Source organism: Rhizopus delemar, genomic scaffold, assembly GCF_000149305.1.
Source record: "Rhizopus delemar RA 99-880 supercont3.9 genomic scaffold, whole genome shotgun sequence".
NCBI lineage: Eukaryota > Fungi > Mucoromycota > Mucoromycetes > Mucorales > Rhizopodaceae > Rhizopus > Rhizopus delemar.
This window is the reverse complement of record NW_027137835.1, coordinates 818,984-834,891: the sequence shown is the minus strand read 5'-3', so window position 1 is coordinate 834,891 and position 15,908 is coordinate 818,984. Positions and strand designations below refer to the sequence as shown.

The window sequence follows — 15,908 nt, the reverse complement described above, 5'->3', positions numbered from 1 at the left end:
CTACCAAGTACTACGTCTATCCTAAATTCTAGGATATTTTCAAAGGCCATTTTGAATTGAAGATACACATATCTAAGTCAAACATACAATCACTAATGATACTAATATCGCCAATAGTGCTCATACTCTTCTAAACTCTCTGTTAAGGATACATAAGATTATAGTCACTTTATTTTAGTAAAAGGAATCGGATATGATCCTGAATAGTATGTTGACATAACTTGGAATCATTTATAACACTATTCCCAGCACAGATCAATAAAAGACCTTGATTAGATTTTTATATTAAGCTTTATTCATATTAACTTCACGTAGTCAAATAAGATGACATGGTTGTAATATAGTTTATTGACGATATGAGCATGTTGAATAAGGAATGACAATTACTTACTGGATCATCATTCATGTAAACATTTATCCTAACTGAGATATTATTATTAGCCATAATATCCAATCACGGAACTAGAGGATTTTATATTCATCCGTACCGTCTCCTTAAATAGTCCTACATCCAGAGTTATCTGAAACGATCCCAATAACATAACTGACAATACAAGCTAGGAACAGGCTAAACTAATAATTAGAAATAGTAATCATCTATTCTGTCGAATTGATCATAAATCTGTCCTAATTCTTTATCCGTATCATGTCTATAAATACTCTCACTTTTTACATGTAGAATTTATAATATATTCAATCTTAGTTATCTTAACTTAATAAAGAGATACCAAGTTCTAACAGTATTTCTTTATCTTTGTTGTTATACTACTTTTACCTAAAACTCCCCTATCCTAAACACTCTCCACCTGCAAGATCAGCCGTCTTTCCTAAATCAGGCGAATAGAGCCAAGTTTTAATTGCAGATAATTATCAGGCTTTGAGCATGTCTCATGGTTCAAGCAACAAAGATGATATGATGAATGAGATATTGAAGCTTATTGACATAAATCCGTTTAATGTAAAACTAAATGCAACAATTTTGTTACGTACATATCAAGAGAATAACTAAAGCGCTTATTGGGCTGTGAAGACACCAAAGAAGACAAAAGTACAAAGCATATCTAACTAGAAACCTGAATGCTGTCATATACCCAGGTCATCTCAAGTATCTTTTGTCAACCAAATCATTAAATACAGTCCATGCAGTCATGTGTTACAATTTGACGATTTTAGTGAATCTGAAAAAACGGACTAGACATATTGAGGTGAACTTATGATCTATACCCAAATGCTTATTAGAAGTATATTGCTTGATCATGGAAAAACTTAAAAAGATGATATCTAATTAAAGTACACCGAGCTTATAGACTAGCCGTATGCTATTTGTATTTTTCTTTTAATGTTTATACGCATCAAACGGTTTGGAATAGAAGAGATGTCATCTCAAATGATATAATGTTTAATCAACGTCTCAGATTATGTAAGCAAAATGTATATCCTGCACTTCCGTTATTAAGACTATAAGTATTATAGCATTTTTGTGGAATAGAAGCCTTACATCTCTTGAGCAATAAGACTAACAAATAAGTCAAACAAACGATGAGTTTCTTAAGTCTCTTTATTAAGCAAGGACGAGAGAAAGAGTCCATTCAATACAAAATACGTTTTAGAATATAATAATATGTCTTAGAGGACCGAGACAGTACGTTATACATTATGTGGGGCTGTATATCGTATATAGCATTTCGTGCTGTACATGATATACAGTCAAATTATTAGTTTAAGAAACTTTTGAGCAATCCCACACGGCATTAAGAAATCATTAAGGTAAACACGATGATTTTTAATCTATTATAGTAATTCATAGCCCTATCCTAGAAGACATAATTTCTTTAAAATTTTAAAGACACAAAAAATGGATAGATTTTCATAATACTTTTAATCAAATTGCCACATGTAGGAAAGGATAAAAGTATAAAGTAAATTGCTATATCTATGGCAAGGCCTGAAGAGTATTCATTTTTGGAATGAGATTAATTTGCTGTTCTTCAAACACGAGTTTTAAGACAGCTTTATTTTTTTCCTCTCTTTGCCTATCAACAGCCTCTGGTCCTCCTACATTTTTTAGCTTTTTTAAGCATACAAAATTCAAAAGTTCTCTTTCAAAGGCATCAATATTTTGAGCCAACTTTTTGAATCTCATCTTTTCTGCTTCATCCAGTGCTTTTAATCGACTTTCATGATCTACATGAATTGCAGTTACTTGCTTCATGACACTTGCCATACCATCCAACTTTTCCTCTCGAGTTAGTCTACAGTAAATCCTGTCGTACTTCTGTTGTTTTTTGCGTTCGTGTATTTCGGAAATCTGAGAAGCTTGTTTTAAAACATCAACTACAGCTTGGTGTTCTTCTTTAAGGTCGCCCAAAAGAGCTTCTTGATCTTTTAGAAACTGTTGTTCTTGAACAATATGCTGGAGTTCTGCTTCCCACATCTTTTTCCATGCTGGTTTGTACACCTTTAGACACTCTTCTAATTCTTGAATTTCTTTCTCTAAAAGTCCAGACTCATCAATACAATGCTTCAAACGCACTTTGGATGGCCTATAACGGCGCTGAGCGATATCTTGCTTAAAATGCTCAACGTCTTCTTGTAAAGCTTCCAACCTGTTTGTGATCAAGAGCGAGACTTTTTGCGTAATCTCCTTGCCTTCTCCCATCTCTAATCGAGATTGGTTTTTGATTTTTTCTTGTAGCTCTTCAATCATATGCTTTGATTCTTGTTGATAGTTGCTATACGTTTGATGTAGAGTATTCAGCTCATGACGCAGAGATCGAGTTTCTTCTTCTTGGTTGTCTCTCTGTAAACTTGAGACATACTTTATGCAATCTTGTACCGACTTTTGCATATTTTGTTCGAATATAACTTTTATTTCATTCATTACAGTTTGCTGTATGTTGCTTGTTTCTGTGTAAAGCAGGTATCAGATGAGAAAGAATGAATTATGTGTGCTGTATTTTCTCTGAGGATACTTGCCTTTTATTGAGACGACAGAGTAAGGCTTAATTTCAGATGTGTCTTTCATTTCATACTCTATATTAAAACATGAGTCTAACACGTAGATTGCTGACTCAGACACCTTATCAAAGTCTCGTTCAAATGATTGGCGAATACTCGATAAGCTCAAATCCTTTTTACTGAAAAGAATCATTTTCAATTTATCGCCTTTTTTTAAATAGAGTTCTATTTTTCCATCTATTTTATGATTAATTTTATTTACAATATAGCAAATCCTTTTTTTTTTTTTTTTTTTTTTTTTTTTTTTTTTTTTTACCTTCTTGGAAGGATGTCACTGCGGCTTTATCGCTACACATCAAGGTATTTTCGGTCAATCTTTCTTGCAAGGTGATTCTCTCTATAGCCCGTTGAATAAAGCGGTTATTTAATTTGGTTTTGGATAAAGCAGAATGAGCTGGAATCGAATCACATCGTTTGTGCAAAATGACCAATTTTAGTTTTATGGCTCGAAGTAATTTGAGTACGGCATCTTTGGTAGAGTGCAGTGTGCCGGGGGAATGAGTGATTGGCAAGATGTCATTGATGTATGTGCGTAAATTATCGTCTAGTATATCTTTTCTATAATACGTACTTTGTCAATAACAAGTGCAGATCTTTTAATGTGATTCCTTACTCTGTCGATTTTGTCACAGGTTGAAGCATACGAGTTAGATTTGAAAGATGCAATTCCAATGCATCATAATTTTCACAAATTTGAATTTTTGAGCTCTTGCCTAATGACCAAGCAGTCAATGCTTCTAATAGCTTCTCTACTGTGTCAAGTAACTTAGATAAATCTTGTTCAATCTCATTTGCCTAAATGAAAGATGTTGAACATAAGAAAATAGTTACGCTTTTCAAGTTTTTTTTTATTGTTTTACAGATGAAAATAATGTTTTTTTTGTACAGAAAACGATAAAGAAAAAAGCTGTGATGGAAAAGAGCAACATATTTCTTGAAGGATAGAAAGAAAAAGCAAGGAAAGGGAAACAGCTAAAGAACATAGAGTAGGAAATGGGAAATTTCCAGATGATGTTCAAACATTCTTATAAGGTAATCTATTTTACGAATTATTTAAAATAGTAAATGTAGAGCTTTGATACAATACATCCTTGCATTGCTTAAATGGTGATCTGCCATCATTTGATTTAGAACAAAGATAAGTTATGCTATGAATGGCAGGTTAGTTCATCCCCCTCTCTTTTTGTTTTTGTGATTTACTTTGCAGCAATGGTTAACGTATAAGTTCCATTCGGCATTTTGTCTGGAATTATCCAGGTATCATTGATATCCTTATTATCGTTGGAACTACTATAAGCCAATGAAGGAAATTCTTGGATAGTTTGATTATTATCTGCTTGAGTTAATGTGACTAGAGTACTCCATATTCTTGTCATGCCCATAGAACGAACTAATATAAACCAGAAAATCTGTATTTTTATTATTACTACTGAGATTTATGTTACTTACTATTATATCTAATGGTCATCTCATCATTTACATGATAGACTGAAGAACTGCGAGGCTGAATGATGTCTATTTGATCCGCCTTGACCAAATAATACAAGAAGGTCCACAATAATAGCGTCAAATAACATTGCATGTTTGAATAAAGAAGAAAAAGAACAGATGTATTCTTTTATTAAAAAGATTTCTTTTATAGATCTTTTTAATTAATTAATGGTCCTCATTGTTATTGTCTATCTGATTAATTAATGCCATTTTCTTCCCCCCCCTATTTCATTTCCATGACTATGTGACTGAATCACCTGGATGAAGATTTGTATTCATGCTAAACATTCATATTCCGCCTATTTTCTTTTTTTTTTTTTTTTTTTTTTTTTTTTTTTTTTTTTTTTTTTTTTTTTGTTTGTCGTTATCAATACAATGTCCAGCTCAAGATTGCTGAGAGATTATTCTGAAGATGAGGACGAAGAATATACTTTAAGTCAAGTTGAACAACAACAGCAACAATACCCATACTCTGAAGACGAAGATTTAGAAGCACCTGCTTCACTCATTCTAGAAAGACCACAAACGGCAACAACAATAAATGCTAATAATACTACTACCTCTCGTCATTCTACAAGGGAACATGTCTCTACTCATGACAGAACCATGTGGAGATGGGCTAATGTAGAAAATATGGATTATTTCTTTCAAAGAGTATATGAATATTACCAAGGAAAAGGGATTTATTGTATATTGTTGGCAAGATTATTAAATTTATTGTGAGTACAGAAAGTAAAACGATACTTTGTGCTCATCTTTTCGTAGAACGCTTGCTTTTATGATTGTATTTTCAACCTTTTTGATCGGCTGCGTAAACTATTCAGAAATCCCTTCACATCATACACTAAGCGAAGTGGTTGTCCCACAATGTTTATCCAAACTATCAAGTACTAAATTTTTATATTTGATCATGTTTATCTTGTGGTGGACATGGCAGGCGATTCGATTCATTACTGATATACCAGCATTACGTGAAATGCATAACTTTTATATTTTTTTGTTGAATATACCTGATGTAAATAAGTAATAGAGTATTCTTTTTCTTTTTAACAAGTATATCCTGTATAGGAAGATATGCAGACGGTATCATGGCAAACTGTCTTGGAACGTATCATTGATATACGAGAAACAAATCCGAATACTTCAGAACAATCATCACTTCGACTTACAGAGCATGATGTAGCAAACAGAATTATGCGTAAAGAGAATTATTTGATTGCACTCTTAAATAAGGAAATGTTGAATTTGACTATACCACTGCCCTACTTAAACAATAGACAGTTGTTTACAAAGGACATTGAATGGAATTTGTCATTTTGCTTACTTGACTTTGTCTTTGATCAAAGAGGACAAATACGAAAGAGATTCTTGAAAGAAAAAAATAAGCAGATATTAGTCGCAGGGTAAAGGTTTCTTTTAGTACAGCTCTTTTAACTGATCAAAAATAAATTAGGCTAAAAAGAAGATTCATATTTATGGGGCTATTGAATTGTGCATTAGCTCCCTTCATATTCATTTATCTTTTACTGTTTTTTTTCTTTAAATATTTTGAAGTAATAACTTGATGAACATGCACCCACAAGGATAACTCATTATCTTACCCAACTAGGAATATCACAAAGATCCAGGCCAAATTGGCTCAAGAACTTATTCTCCTTTTGCAAAATGGAAATTTCGTGAATTTAATGAACTTCCTCACTTGTTTCGTATGCGTATTAGTCAAAGTTATGAATTTGCTAATCTGTATATCAATCAATTTCCTAAAGAAAAAACAGTACTTTTAGCCAGGTAACCGCCATAAATACTTTTTCAATACTTTTTTGACGATTGTAGAAAAGATTTATTTCATTCATTGCAGGATCCTTTGCTGGTGTATTGGCACTCTTTAGTTTGTTTGATTCTGAAGCTTTATTAAGTTTTGAAATCACACCTAGTAACACGGTACTATTTTACTTGGGTATCACAGGCACAATCTTTGCTGTGACACGTGGGATGATACCTGATGAGCATCAAGTGTTTGAGCCCGAGACACTCTTGAAGCAGGTCATTGAACATACCCACTATTTGCCTACTGAATGGAAATACAGACTTCACACAGACCAAGTGCGCGCGGAATTTTGTTTGTTGTTTGATTACAAGGTGGGACTCTTCTTTCAGGAATTGCTCAGTGTCTTGTTTGCTCCCCTCGTGCTTTGTTTTTCTTTACCAAAGAGTGCAGACCAGATTATTGATTTCTTTAGAGAGTTTACGGTTCATGTGAATGGGTTAGGTTATGTGTGTAGCTTTGCACAATTTGATTTTGAAAGACATGGTAATGTCAAGTATGGTGTTCAAGGCGCTACAGTGGATGATGAATATTATTTGAGCAAAGAAGGAAAGATGGAAAAAAGTTTTCTGAATTTCAAGGTACAAAACAAGTCTTCTTAAGAGAATGCTTACACTTTCTTTATCGACAGGCCAATAATCCTAACTGGGAACCTAATGATCTAGCGGGCTCTCTTTATTTATCGAGACTTGAAAGATTTAAAAATGAGAAAAGAAAGGACTTGGCTGAGCCATCTACAATAAGGTTAAATCAATATGGTATTCCTGCAGTTCCTAGTCAATTGGGAGACTCGTTTGAACAAGAAAATCATACATGGAAACGACCTACGACAGTTGAAGAAGTAGAAGAAGAGGAAGAAGGTCAGGATAGGAATATGACAAAGAAAAACATGGTTGGATTATTAAATCAATTTTACGACTTGAATAATAATCCAGCTTTATAAAATAAAAGAGCAAAGTTAATAAGGAAGAAGCAAATATAATTCTCCTTTCCCTTATTAACCCAATATTAACCGGATAGTTCATAAGTGTATTCTGAGACAAAGCCATTTCCTTGTGAAGCATTGATGTAAAGTAGTGTAAACCCCTCGTTTGTATAAAAAGATGAGTTTGAGGGTATTTTATTTTTATTTTTGTTTATAAACAAAGAACTGTACAAAGATCTAAAATAATAAAATGGTAAATAGAAATGTATAATATAGAAATAAAAACTTACCAAAAAATCAAATAATAAAGTACCTAGGCTTCCAGCAATCCATGACATATTTGTTATCAGATAATCCGGGTCTGTTGAGTTTAAGAAGATAGACTATGTTTGTGTATTAATATTTATCTAATCATGAATTATTCTCTTACAGTTGTATAAAATATGTTTCCCATTACAGCACACAAAAACATGCCTATACTCAACCCTTCTGTGCTTTGATTATAATAATTTTTAAGTAACTGAGGTACACGACTTCCGATATAAAGTACAGCACTCGACCACCCCATGATCTGAGGCAACCAGCTCACGTAATTTGTGTCGTGTTTTTGATGGACATTATAATATGTGTAACATGACACGACGGTTACCAATAGGATAGAGCAAGCCGAGATCCAATTGAAGAGTTTCCTGCGGAAATCATCTTGTCTGCCCGGGAAAGGCTTGATCAAAAGAGTTCTTTCGGATGCAATATCTTCATCTACCGGAATAGCTTTTTGTTGATAATAAATAACTTGCCATATTAATCCCATATCGGCTACCGTATAATAAAGTGCAAGGAAAAACTAGGTTCTTTTTGTTAATTTATATCAAACCTTCTTTTTTTTTGTTACCATTGTAACCAATAAGTCTTGCATGATAACACCTAAAAGATTAAAAATATCGCCTGCTAACCAAATAATAAGAAAGGTCATCGAAAGACCATCTCCACTTTTACGTCTATAGTTTTCCCACAACTGTCTGTAAATACAAGATTAAAAAGTGACGATTATGAACTGATATCTATTCAATTTACGGTGTAAAAACTATAAGCCAGCATAATATAGACAAATACCCTGTAATTAAAGAAAAATCCATTAAAGAGAGTAGAAAAAGAGGGAGAAAAAAAAAAAAAAAAAAGAAATTTTGTTTTTATTTTTTTTAATGCTGATCATTTCAGCCACTATATATAAAAACTGTCATATTTTAGATTTTAAAAATAAACAAAGAATTGAATACAAAGCAAATGTAACAAATAATATAAATAATTTGCTTAAAAGTAAGAAATATCTCCAAACTTTTCCTTGTAGCCAGGGACACTCCATTCTCCCTTCTTGATGCTTTCTTCAACTTCCTTAATAAGCTTGGGATTGGCAGCAATAACATCATCAACCTGTAGACATGAATGAATATAAATAAGAAAAATATCATGCTTTTATAAAAATCACCTTGAGTTGTTCGACAGGACGAGATTGTTGAATGTTGCTGAGAGTAGCTTGAAGTTCCTTAAGTTCTTGTTCAATTTGCTTAACGGTCTTCTCAGCCTTAGCAACCTATATCGAAAAAAAAACAATTTTTTCAACACACAATTCTTTTTCTCCTGGTTCATTTTTTTTTTAAATTCTACATACAGCCTTAGATTCAAACTGGTTGATTACATTAAGTTGAGCATCCAAGTTGTAAGAGACGGGCTTAAAGCTACCGACAGCCTTTTCGGCTTGGTCAATAATGTTTTGGTTCTTGAGGACCTTGCGATAATGAGCAAAATCAACAGTGGTACTTTGTTCTTTTAATTCGGAAAGAGCACGCTTAACTTCTTCATTACGCTTACGGAAAGCTTGAAGAGAAGCAACTGTTTCTTGAGGAAGAGTGACGTTTAACTTGGACCAGTTGATAGCAGCGGCACGTACTGAGGAAGCCATTTTGTTTTTGAAAAAAAAAAAAAAAAAAAACAGTGGTATTTCTCTGGCTTACCAAAAAAAATTGCAAACCCCTCCTTCGCAGGCCCTAGGTGGCGGGGATTGTATCACTCATTACGTCAGAATTTATGTTAATGTATTATACTTTCGTATTTATCTAGCTTAATTTATTTCATAGATTATTGGTATAAGCAACAACAAAAAAAAAAAAAAAAAGAAAAAGAAAGACAAATCGGTTATTTTCATTGAGATAAAAAAAAAACTGATTTCAAATGTTACAGTGATTTGCGTTTAAAATTCAAGCTTTTGTAGTGCACGCAAGCTTTTTTATAATCATTCAATTTTTTAATAAGTGGTATAATTCTCTTAGCCACCAAATAAGAAAAAAATACAAAGTTTATTGCTATATGATATTTATATGCTCTACATATTCATACGTTTAGCAAAAAACTTATGGCAATGATAAATCTATCCCCTACAGTTTTCTGCTGTAATTGTTTTTGCTACTTCTTCAATACGATCGGCTGTTATTTCGTATTTTTTTAAAGGTGCCTTGCGAATTTCTTTCTATATTTCAGGCCAGCACTCTTCAGTAGGGTTCAACATGGGCAAGCAAGGTGGTAGAAACTATGCAATGTATTCATAACCATGAATTGCTTGGAAAACTTCCGATGTTTTGCGAATTACAGCATTACTCATCCCATATACATATTATGCAGTCCAGGTTTATTCAGCACGGTTGCCATTTCTTACACAGACAGCAAAAATAACTCGGGTTAATCCCGTCGGTGGGAAGCTCCTCTTGATACCAGCTATCTTTTGCTTTTTTCGTCTATTTAGTTTGGGAACTTGTTGGGAAACCGCAATCAATCCATACATGGATAGGCAGCCCAAAATACTCAAGTTGATACCTTCGGGTTGAACTTCCACTTCTGTAGACGTTCCCTTTTTAGACCATGCTACAAGACGCACCCCCCCCCTCTTCTTACAATCCCAGTTAAAAAAAGAGTAAACAAATTCTACAAGTTTTATGTTTGTAAATAATGAAATAATACAATAAGAAGTACAAAATAATACGAATAAAAAAATAAAGAGATTATCCTGTTATTTTTCTTGCTATGGGAATGATTATGTTAACATTTGTTAACCATTTCATTACACCAACAGGCCCATAAATCCTTTGTACTGGAAGCACACAAGAACTATCCACTTCTTCAAATTCGTCAGACCATGTTTTTAAATCATTGCTGCTGTCCATACCGAAGGTGTAAGGTGTAGATTTATACCATCTTACAAAAGCAAAGGTATGGATTACTTCTTTGTTGTCCATTTCAAGGATATGGCAAAAGAAAAATTGGACCTGACCTGGACGAAGAATATAACCTTGGTTAGGACCAGGGAAAAAAGAGCAAAGATAAGAACCACGAGGGGAATAGCAGGCGGCAGACTTGTATGATTGACCAAGCAAGTTAATTGTTTTGAACTTAATTATTTCACCTGGAACATACATTTGATTCGTCTGATAAACATTTTGATAAAAGGTGGAGATGCACTCATGAATACACATGTCATCTATTAAACTGGTTATAGAAACCAAGTTCATAGATGCAATGGTAGACAGAGGCAGAGCTTCTGATCCAGTTGTTAAATTGATGTTATGAGGGAGGGCCAGGGAAATGTAAACATTGATGTTGTAATCTTCTAAATGTTTTTTCATAAATGGTTGCATATTTTTTTGTAGATTTTCTATTTTTTGATTTTTTTTTGGTTTTTGTTGTTAATTTTAACAGTGATGAATATCCAAGGCTGTTTGTTGAAACATTGAGCTCTCGTAAATAATCACCACTGTGGATGCTGTATAGGAACTGCTTTAAATAGGTTGATTCAATATTTCCTTTACGATTTGTATTGAAATTCTTGATATCACCATTATAGCGTTCAAAGTTAAACACCCAATAGCCATACACAGGGCCATAGTTGACAATTCCTTCTTTTAGATGTGCATGAAGATGCATGTTGATTGAAATGTTCTTGGCACCATACAACCCCTCCATTTCAGAGCAAAAAGAAACGAGCAATTGATGGGCCTTTTCTGCATCTTCAAGTGTGATTGATGGTGATGCAATCAGAATATTAGCATCAACAAATTTTAACCAGTGCTGGTAATACTGTTGATCTAATTTTCCAAATAACAACACCTTTGACATGGAAGCCACCCAGACCTTCCACTCATCAGCCTTCAAATGAGAGAATCCGATTTCGCCAGTCGTCGTCTTGCGAACCAAAGAGGATGAGTCATACCCAACTGGCAGTTGAATATTCCTCGCCTCGGCTACCATCGTCTTCATATCTTCATTTGTCAGCATCAATCTTCTGTTTATCAAAGTTGTACGCCAAATCATCATCATTTTTTTGGCTGTACCAAGATGTAGGTTGTGCATCGGATCAACAACGGTAAACATGACAGGATCAAAGTATCTGGGCCAACCATTAATAGTTCAGCTGGCTCATCAGTCAAAAATTTTGTTTTGAACAAAATCACAAAAAAGAATGGGTACAATGAAAGTGGTTCATTAAGGGATGGAAAGCCCTTACTGGTATACAATGATGCTTCCACAATAGATAAATTTCAGTATTCTGTCTTTTTTTTTTTTTTTCCTTTCGAGGCAAAAGAAAATAAAAATTACCGTCGACATTTTCAGTAATTTCAGTTTGAGATTGGCCAAATATCGTGAACATGTCATCAGTTAGTAGTTAAAAGCCTTAGGATACATTTATGACGTTTAAAAGTAGTATTCATACGATTAAAGAATATTTTATTTATCTGAGAATTAAAATAACCCAATTGAGCACATAATAATGGAAATTATTGTATTGCCCGGGTCAGATCAAGAGATGGTTAAAGAGCTAAAAAACCTTTTTGATAGTCAAAAAGGGAAAAAGGATAAAGATGGGAAGATGAAGAAGATACGGTAACAAACGATACGAAATTAAGTAGAGCTGAGCCAATGCAATAGTTTAGTACCCAGAGGTGGAATTTCAGGAGCGGTTTTGTCATGGTGGAGGTAGTCAAGTTCATGTAGGATTTGGCAAATGATCAGCCATCGAATAAACCATGCTGAATATTTTGATCGATGTTGTATAGTAGGTTTCTTCCTTGAAGTAGGCAGGAGATTGAGGAGATAAGATAAAGGGTCAGAGACAGTGCTTGGCATAAGAAGCCGATGATGCATATTTAGACAGGCAATAGCATGCGATCGAGTGAGCAGGTCATGAGGATGGTAGATACATGGTTTGGGACGGCCACCAGGCAACCAGCCCATACGCCAACGAATCAATCGGCTACGTTCAATGTATGACATCGGTAGCCAGAGGATGGGATCCACGACTAATTGAGGGCGGCAAGCGGAGAGAAGGATAGAGTTAGTATCTGCACAGCGGTTTTCAAAAGATTCTTGTAGGTAATCTTTACGGATTGCTTTGAACTTGCGTCGATCAAGTTGATCAGGATCGGTTTCAGCGCAGAGCCTCCATAGCGGGGAAGTAGTGAGCTTGTACCATTGTGAGTGGCTTGTTGACGTTCGAATGTAAGGAAGCAGTCTAAACATAAGAGTATCATCAGGTGTATCAATAGTTCGAAGCAAGAATTTGGCTTGTAAGATGTGGATACGCTCTTTCATTGTTGGTTGATTTACTAGGTGTAGCATGACCTTGATGGACGAGCGTGAAGTGCCCCCAAATATTCGACGTAGACATTGGTTTTGGCAAGATTCTATCTTCTGAAGTTCCCTAGATTTCACCGCACTGATGGCAAGACCGTATTCAAGTTGTGGACGAACAATTTGGGAATAAAACCGCGTGGAGGTGGGTTTATCAAACCCAGTAGGATTCACACCAATGGCTGTCATTTGGTTCATGGTCTTCAGTGCTTTATTGATATTATGTAGTATTCATACCGTGTTGGCCGTGTAAATGGTGAACAGGGTACGTTGAATAAACTGTCGAGTCCCGTCTATTTATTTCATGACGTTCAAAAGTTGATTTTTTAACAATGTCATAGCCATTAGCCTTGATAGCACAAAATTCAGGGCAAACACAGATATAGATATTTTTGTTAAGCATTATAATAGAAACGAGAGAGTTTTTGAAATGAGGGAAAAAAAAGTGATGATTTTGAAGTATATTAATGTAAAATTTTACCAAAGAAAAAAAGTGAATTCAAATTCCTCAGTGACGGGGCTTTTTAACATCAGTTATTTTTACCTCGTTAACATGCTTACATTTGACGTAAAAAACAGACTTTTATTCTTATATATAATAGCTCTTTTAAAGTCATAGTCTAAATGTGTATATAACTATGATGCTCATATTTCATTTTCAGTACAACATCTGTGGCTTTGAGTGATTTATTGATTTTTGAAAATAGCACTCTTAAAATTAGTAATATTAAGTTTAATACTCAAGTAACATTCTATATTATTTGCAGCGTTTATTGTGTTCTTTAGTTAGAGATTGCAGCAAACAGATAGTTTTTTTTAAAAGAAAACTTGTATCCTACAAAACAAAAGAACTATTGATAACGTACAAATTGAAGCTAAAATAAAAGTATTTAGATTAGTCTTATTTTACATTTTTTGCATTAAAGTGATTAAGATATGTTTACATGTTATTAATTACACTTTATGCAAGCAGTTGTACCACTAGAGTCATTTGCCTACAAGTTAACGTAAGATAGGAGAAAAAGAGAGTAAATAAATCCGTTGTACAAGATAACAGGCTGTCAGACTTGGAATATGATACACATATCTCTTGGAACCACGGGCAATACATAGTGGAGAAAGAAATTGCAAATACAGCAACAACTCTTTGAAAATTGAAGAGAGATTTAGAATCATGTCAACATAAAAGGTAATTTCACAGCAAGGCTTTATGTCTATCATGATGGAGGGATTCTCCATACCGAGAAAGTGTGCAGCTGAGTTGTAGAAGTAGAAAGACTGATCCTTTTAAAAAAGAAACTTGCAATAAGCTCAAGATATTTTTTAGACACATAGGTATCATAAGAAGAGTGGCAGGTTCTTTAGGGTTGCAATATAATCTGACGTGATTATCAGATGTAAACAAAGACAGATTCATCAACCAAAGACTCTGATTCTTATGTGTTATTTCAGTTGCAAAGTCATTATTTCTCTTGTATTCACATGCAACACATTTAAAATTTCCTAATAGAAAAAGGCCGGTAAACATCCTTTTATACTTGTACACCTGTAATAGATATGCTGTGAAAGGCTGAACACAGAAAATAGGCTGGAAGAACTTTGATTGTGTACATACACTAAAGGTAAGACGAGATAAATCCCGTAATTGTCGTCCTCCACAATTCCAAGAATGTTCATTCAGCTCAATACTTTAGCTTTGGCCTAGGGATCTTTTTAAACAAAGCAATAAAATGTAACTGTAGTTCATATGTTTGCACGGGCGCAATTTCTTTTTAAAAATAAAACGCATATTTCCGCCCTTTTTTTTATCTCTTCAGCCCCAAGGTCAAATAAGATTTTACTATCTCCAAATTTATAAACTGTCGTGTTGAGATCACTTCTTTTCTTGTTTTACATGTACCACATATGCTTATAACTGGAATAACGCTTTGTTCAGTTTCTTTTTTGTTAGATCAAGGGTTGTAATGCCCTTATGACAGCATTGTACAACGATTGCACTTAAAATGGATAATAGCAAGCTGATTGCTGATACATACAATAAAACAGGAAGAAATAAACAATAGTTATTGAGTTTTTTTATATGCACAACATACCATTCGTACAAGCCCGATATCATCAATCGAACGTCAATTTTTTTCTATATAAAACAAGCATTGTGAAGAAACACAAACGTATGCGATTTCTTTAAAAACAACTATGAAACATAAAAATTTATCAACAAAAATTTCCGAGGTACACACGCGTCGCCGATTGATTAGAGAATGAATATGGGTAATATTGCCAAGATTGGTTTATTATAAAAAGGAGATAGTATAAGGAGATGATTATTTACATATGAATTATGCGTTATTATACAACTAAAGGGAATAAGTTTAAGGTATTAATCAAATGCAAAGTTTAAGAAGTCTTTATGATCCTTGACGAATTGATCTACTTCAAACAGATTCACATACAATTTGTACTATTTTAGGTGGGTTAGTAAAAGTAAATGAGCTTAAAAAAGATGTGTATGAGGCATTTACCTTAACAATAGCTATATGTAGTAATATGGAAAAGGAAGTAAGAGTTAGTTTAAGAAAATCAAATAAAGTGAGGGGAATGATGTATTCTTTACCTAAAAAGCTCCTTTCCATATCATTTAGCTCTCTTGCGCTATATAGCGGAGAAATAAAGCTATGAATGGATTGTGTAACACCATCTGAATCTTCAATAAATTTTGAAGCCAAAACAACTGCGACAATAAACAACTTGTAAGGTGTGTCGAATTCTATAGAGTAAAAGTTATTGTAAAGATGTTGTATGGCCTAAGGGATTGAATTACCTCCTTGGGATTTGCGTGGTAAACTACTTTTTAGTCGATCAAGATAGATAAGAGCCACCATAAGAATGGTAGGTGTTAGATTACAATGGTAAAACGTGTGCTTTATAAAAACATGCAATGTTGGTAGTAAGCGATGTTGATAATGTAATCTT

General features: G+C 33.9%; 8 protein-coding genes across 8 annotated transcripts; 3 read left to right on the top strand and 5 right to left on the bottom strand.

Annotated features, from left to right (window-relative positions):
- Nucleotides 1-883: 883 nt before the first annotated feature.
- On the top strand, nt 884-1,195 carry RO3G_11400 (uncharacterized protein; the record flags this gene model as incomplete). The annotated part of the gene is made up of 2 exons (XM_067665984.1): nt 884-958; nt 1,070-1,195. The coding sequence occupies 2 exons, from the start codon at nt 884-886 to the stop codon at nt 1,193-1,195; spliced, it is 201 nt and encodes a 66-aa protein (XP_067522085.1).
- A 738-nt stretch (nt 1,196-1,933) lies between these two features.
- RO3G_11399 (uncharacterized protein) lies at nt 1,934-2,848 on the bottom strand (the record flags this gene model as incomplete). Its single annotated transcript, XM_067665983.1, has 1 exon — nt 1,934-2,848. One exon carries the CDS (start codon nt 2,846-2,848, stop codon nt 1,934-1,936), a length of 915 nt encoding a protein of 304 aa, XP_067522084.1.
- Nucleotides 2,849-4,884: 2,036 nt separating this feature from the next.
- RO3G_11398 (uncharacterized protein) lies at nt 4,885-5,232 on the top strand (the record flags this gene model as incomplete). Its single annotated transcript, XM_067665982.1, has 1 exon — nt 4,885-5,232. The coding sequence occupies one exon, from the start codon at nt 4,885-4,887 to the stop codon at nt 5,230-5,232; it is 348 nt and encodes a 115-aa protein (XP_067522083.1).
- Nucleotides 5,233-6,217: 985 nt separating this feature from the next.
- Nucleotides 6,218-7,277, top strand: RO3G_11397 (uncharacterized protein; the record flags this gene model as incomplete). The annotated part of the gene is made up of 3 exons (XM_067665981.1): nt 6,218-6,221; nt 6,368-6,915; nt 6,966-7,277. The coding sequence occupies 3 exons, from the start codon at nt 6,218-6,220 to the stop codon at nt 7,275-7,277; spliced, it is 864 nt and encodes a 287-aa protein (XP_067522082.1).
- A 1,293-nt stretch (nt 7,278-8,570) lies between these two features.
- Nucleotides 8,571-9,219, bottom strand: RO3G_11396 (uncharacterized protein; the record flags this gene model as incomplete). Its single annotated transcript, XM_067665980.1, has 3 exons — nt 8,571-8,690; nt 8,746-8,850; nt 8,929-9,219. 3 exons carry the CDS (start codon nt 9,217-9,219, stop codon nt 8,571-8,573), a joined length of 516 nt encoding a protein of 171 aa, XP_067522081.1.
- A 1,093-nt stretch (nt 9,220-10,312) lies between these two features.
- Nucleotides 10,313-11,678, bottom strand: RO3G_11395 (uncharacterized protein; the record flags this gene model as incomplete). Its single annotated transcript, XM_067665979.1, has 2 exons — nt 10,313-10,917; nt 11,117-11,678. The coding sequence occupies 2 exons, from the start codon at nt 11,676-11,678 to the stop codon at nt 10,313-10,315; spliced, it is 1,167 nt and encodes a 388-aa protein (XP_067522080.1).
- A 528-nt stretch (nt 11,679-12,206) lies between these two features.
- RO3G_11394 (uncharacterized protein) lies at nt 12,207-13,133 on the bottom strand (the record flags this gene model as incomplete). The annotated part of the gene is made up of 1 exon (XM_067665978.1): nt 12,207-13,133. The coding sequence occupies one exon, from the start codon at nt 13,131-13,133 to the stop codon at nt 12,207-12,209; it is 927 nt and encodes a 308-aa protein (XP_067522079.1).
- A 2,182-nt stretch (nt 13,134-15,315) lies between these two features.
- On the bottom strand, nt 15,316-15,817 carry RO3G_11393 (cyclin domain-containing protein; the record flags this gene model as incomplete). The annotated part of the gene is made up of 4 exons (XM_067665977.1): nt 15,316-15,396; nt 15,458-15,468; nt 15,550-15,702; nt 15,757-15,817. 4 exons carry the CDS (start codon nt 15,815-15,817, stop codon nt 15,316-15,318), a joined length of 306 nt encoding a protein of 101 aa, XP_067522078.1.
- Nucleotides 15,818-15,908: the final 91 nt, after the last annotated feature.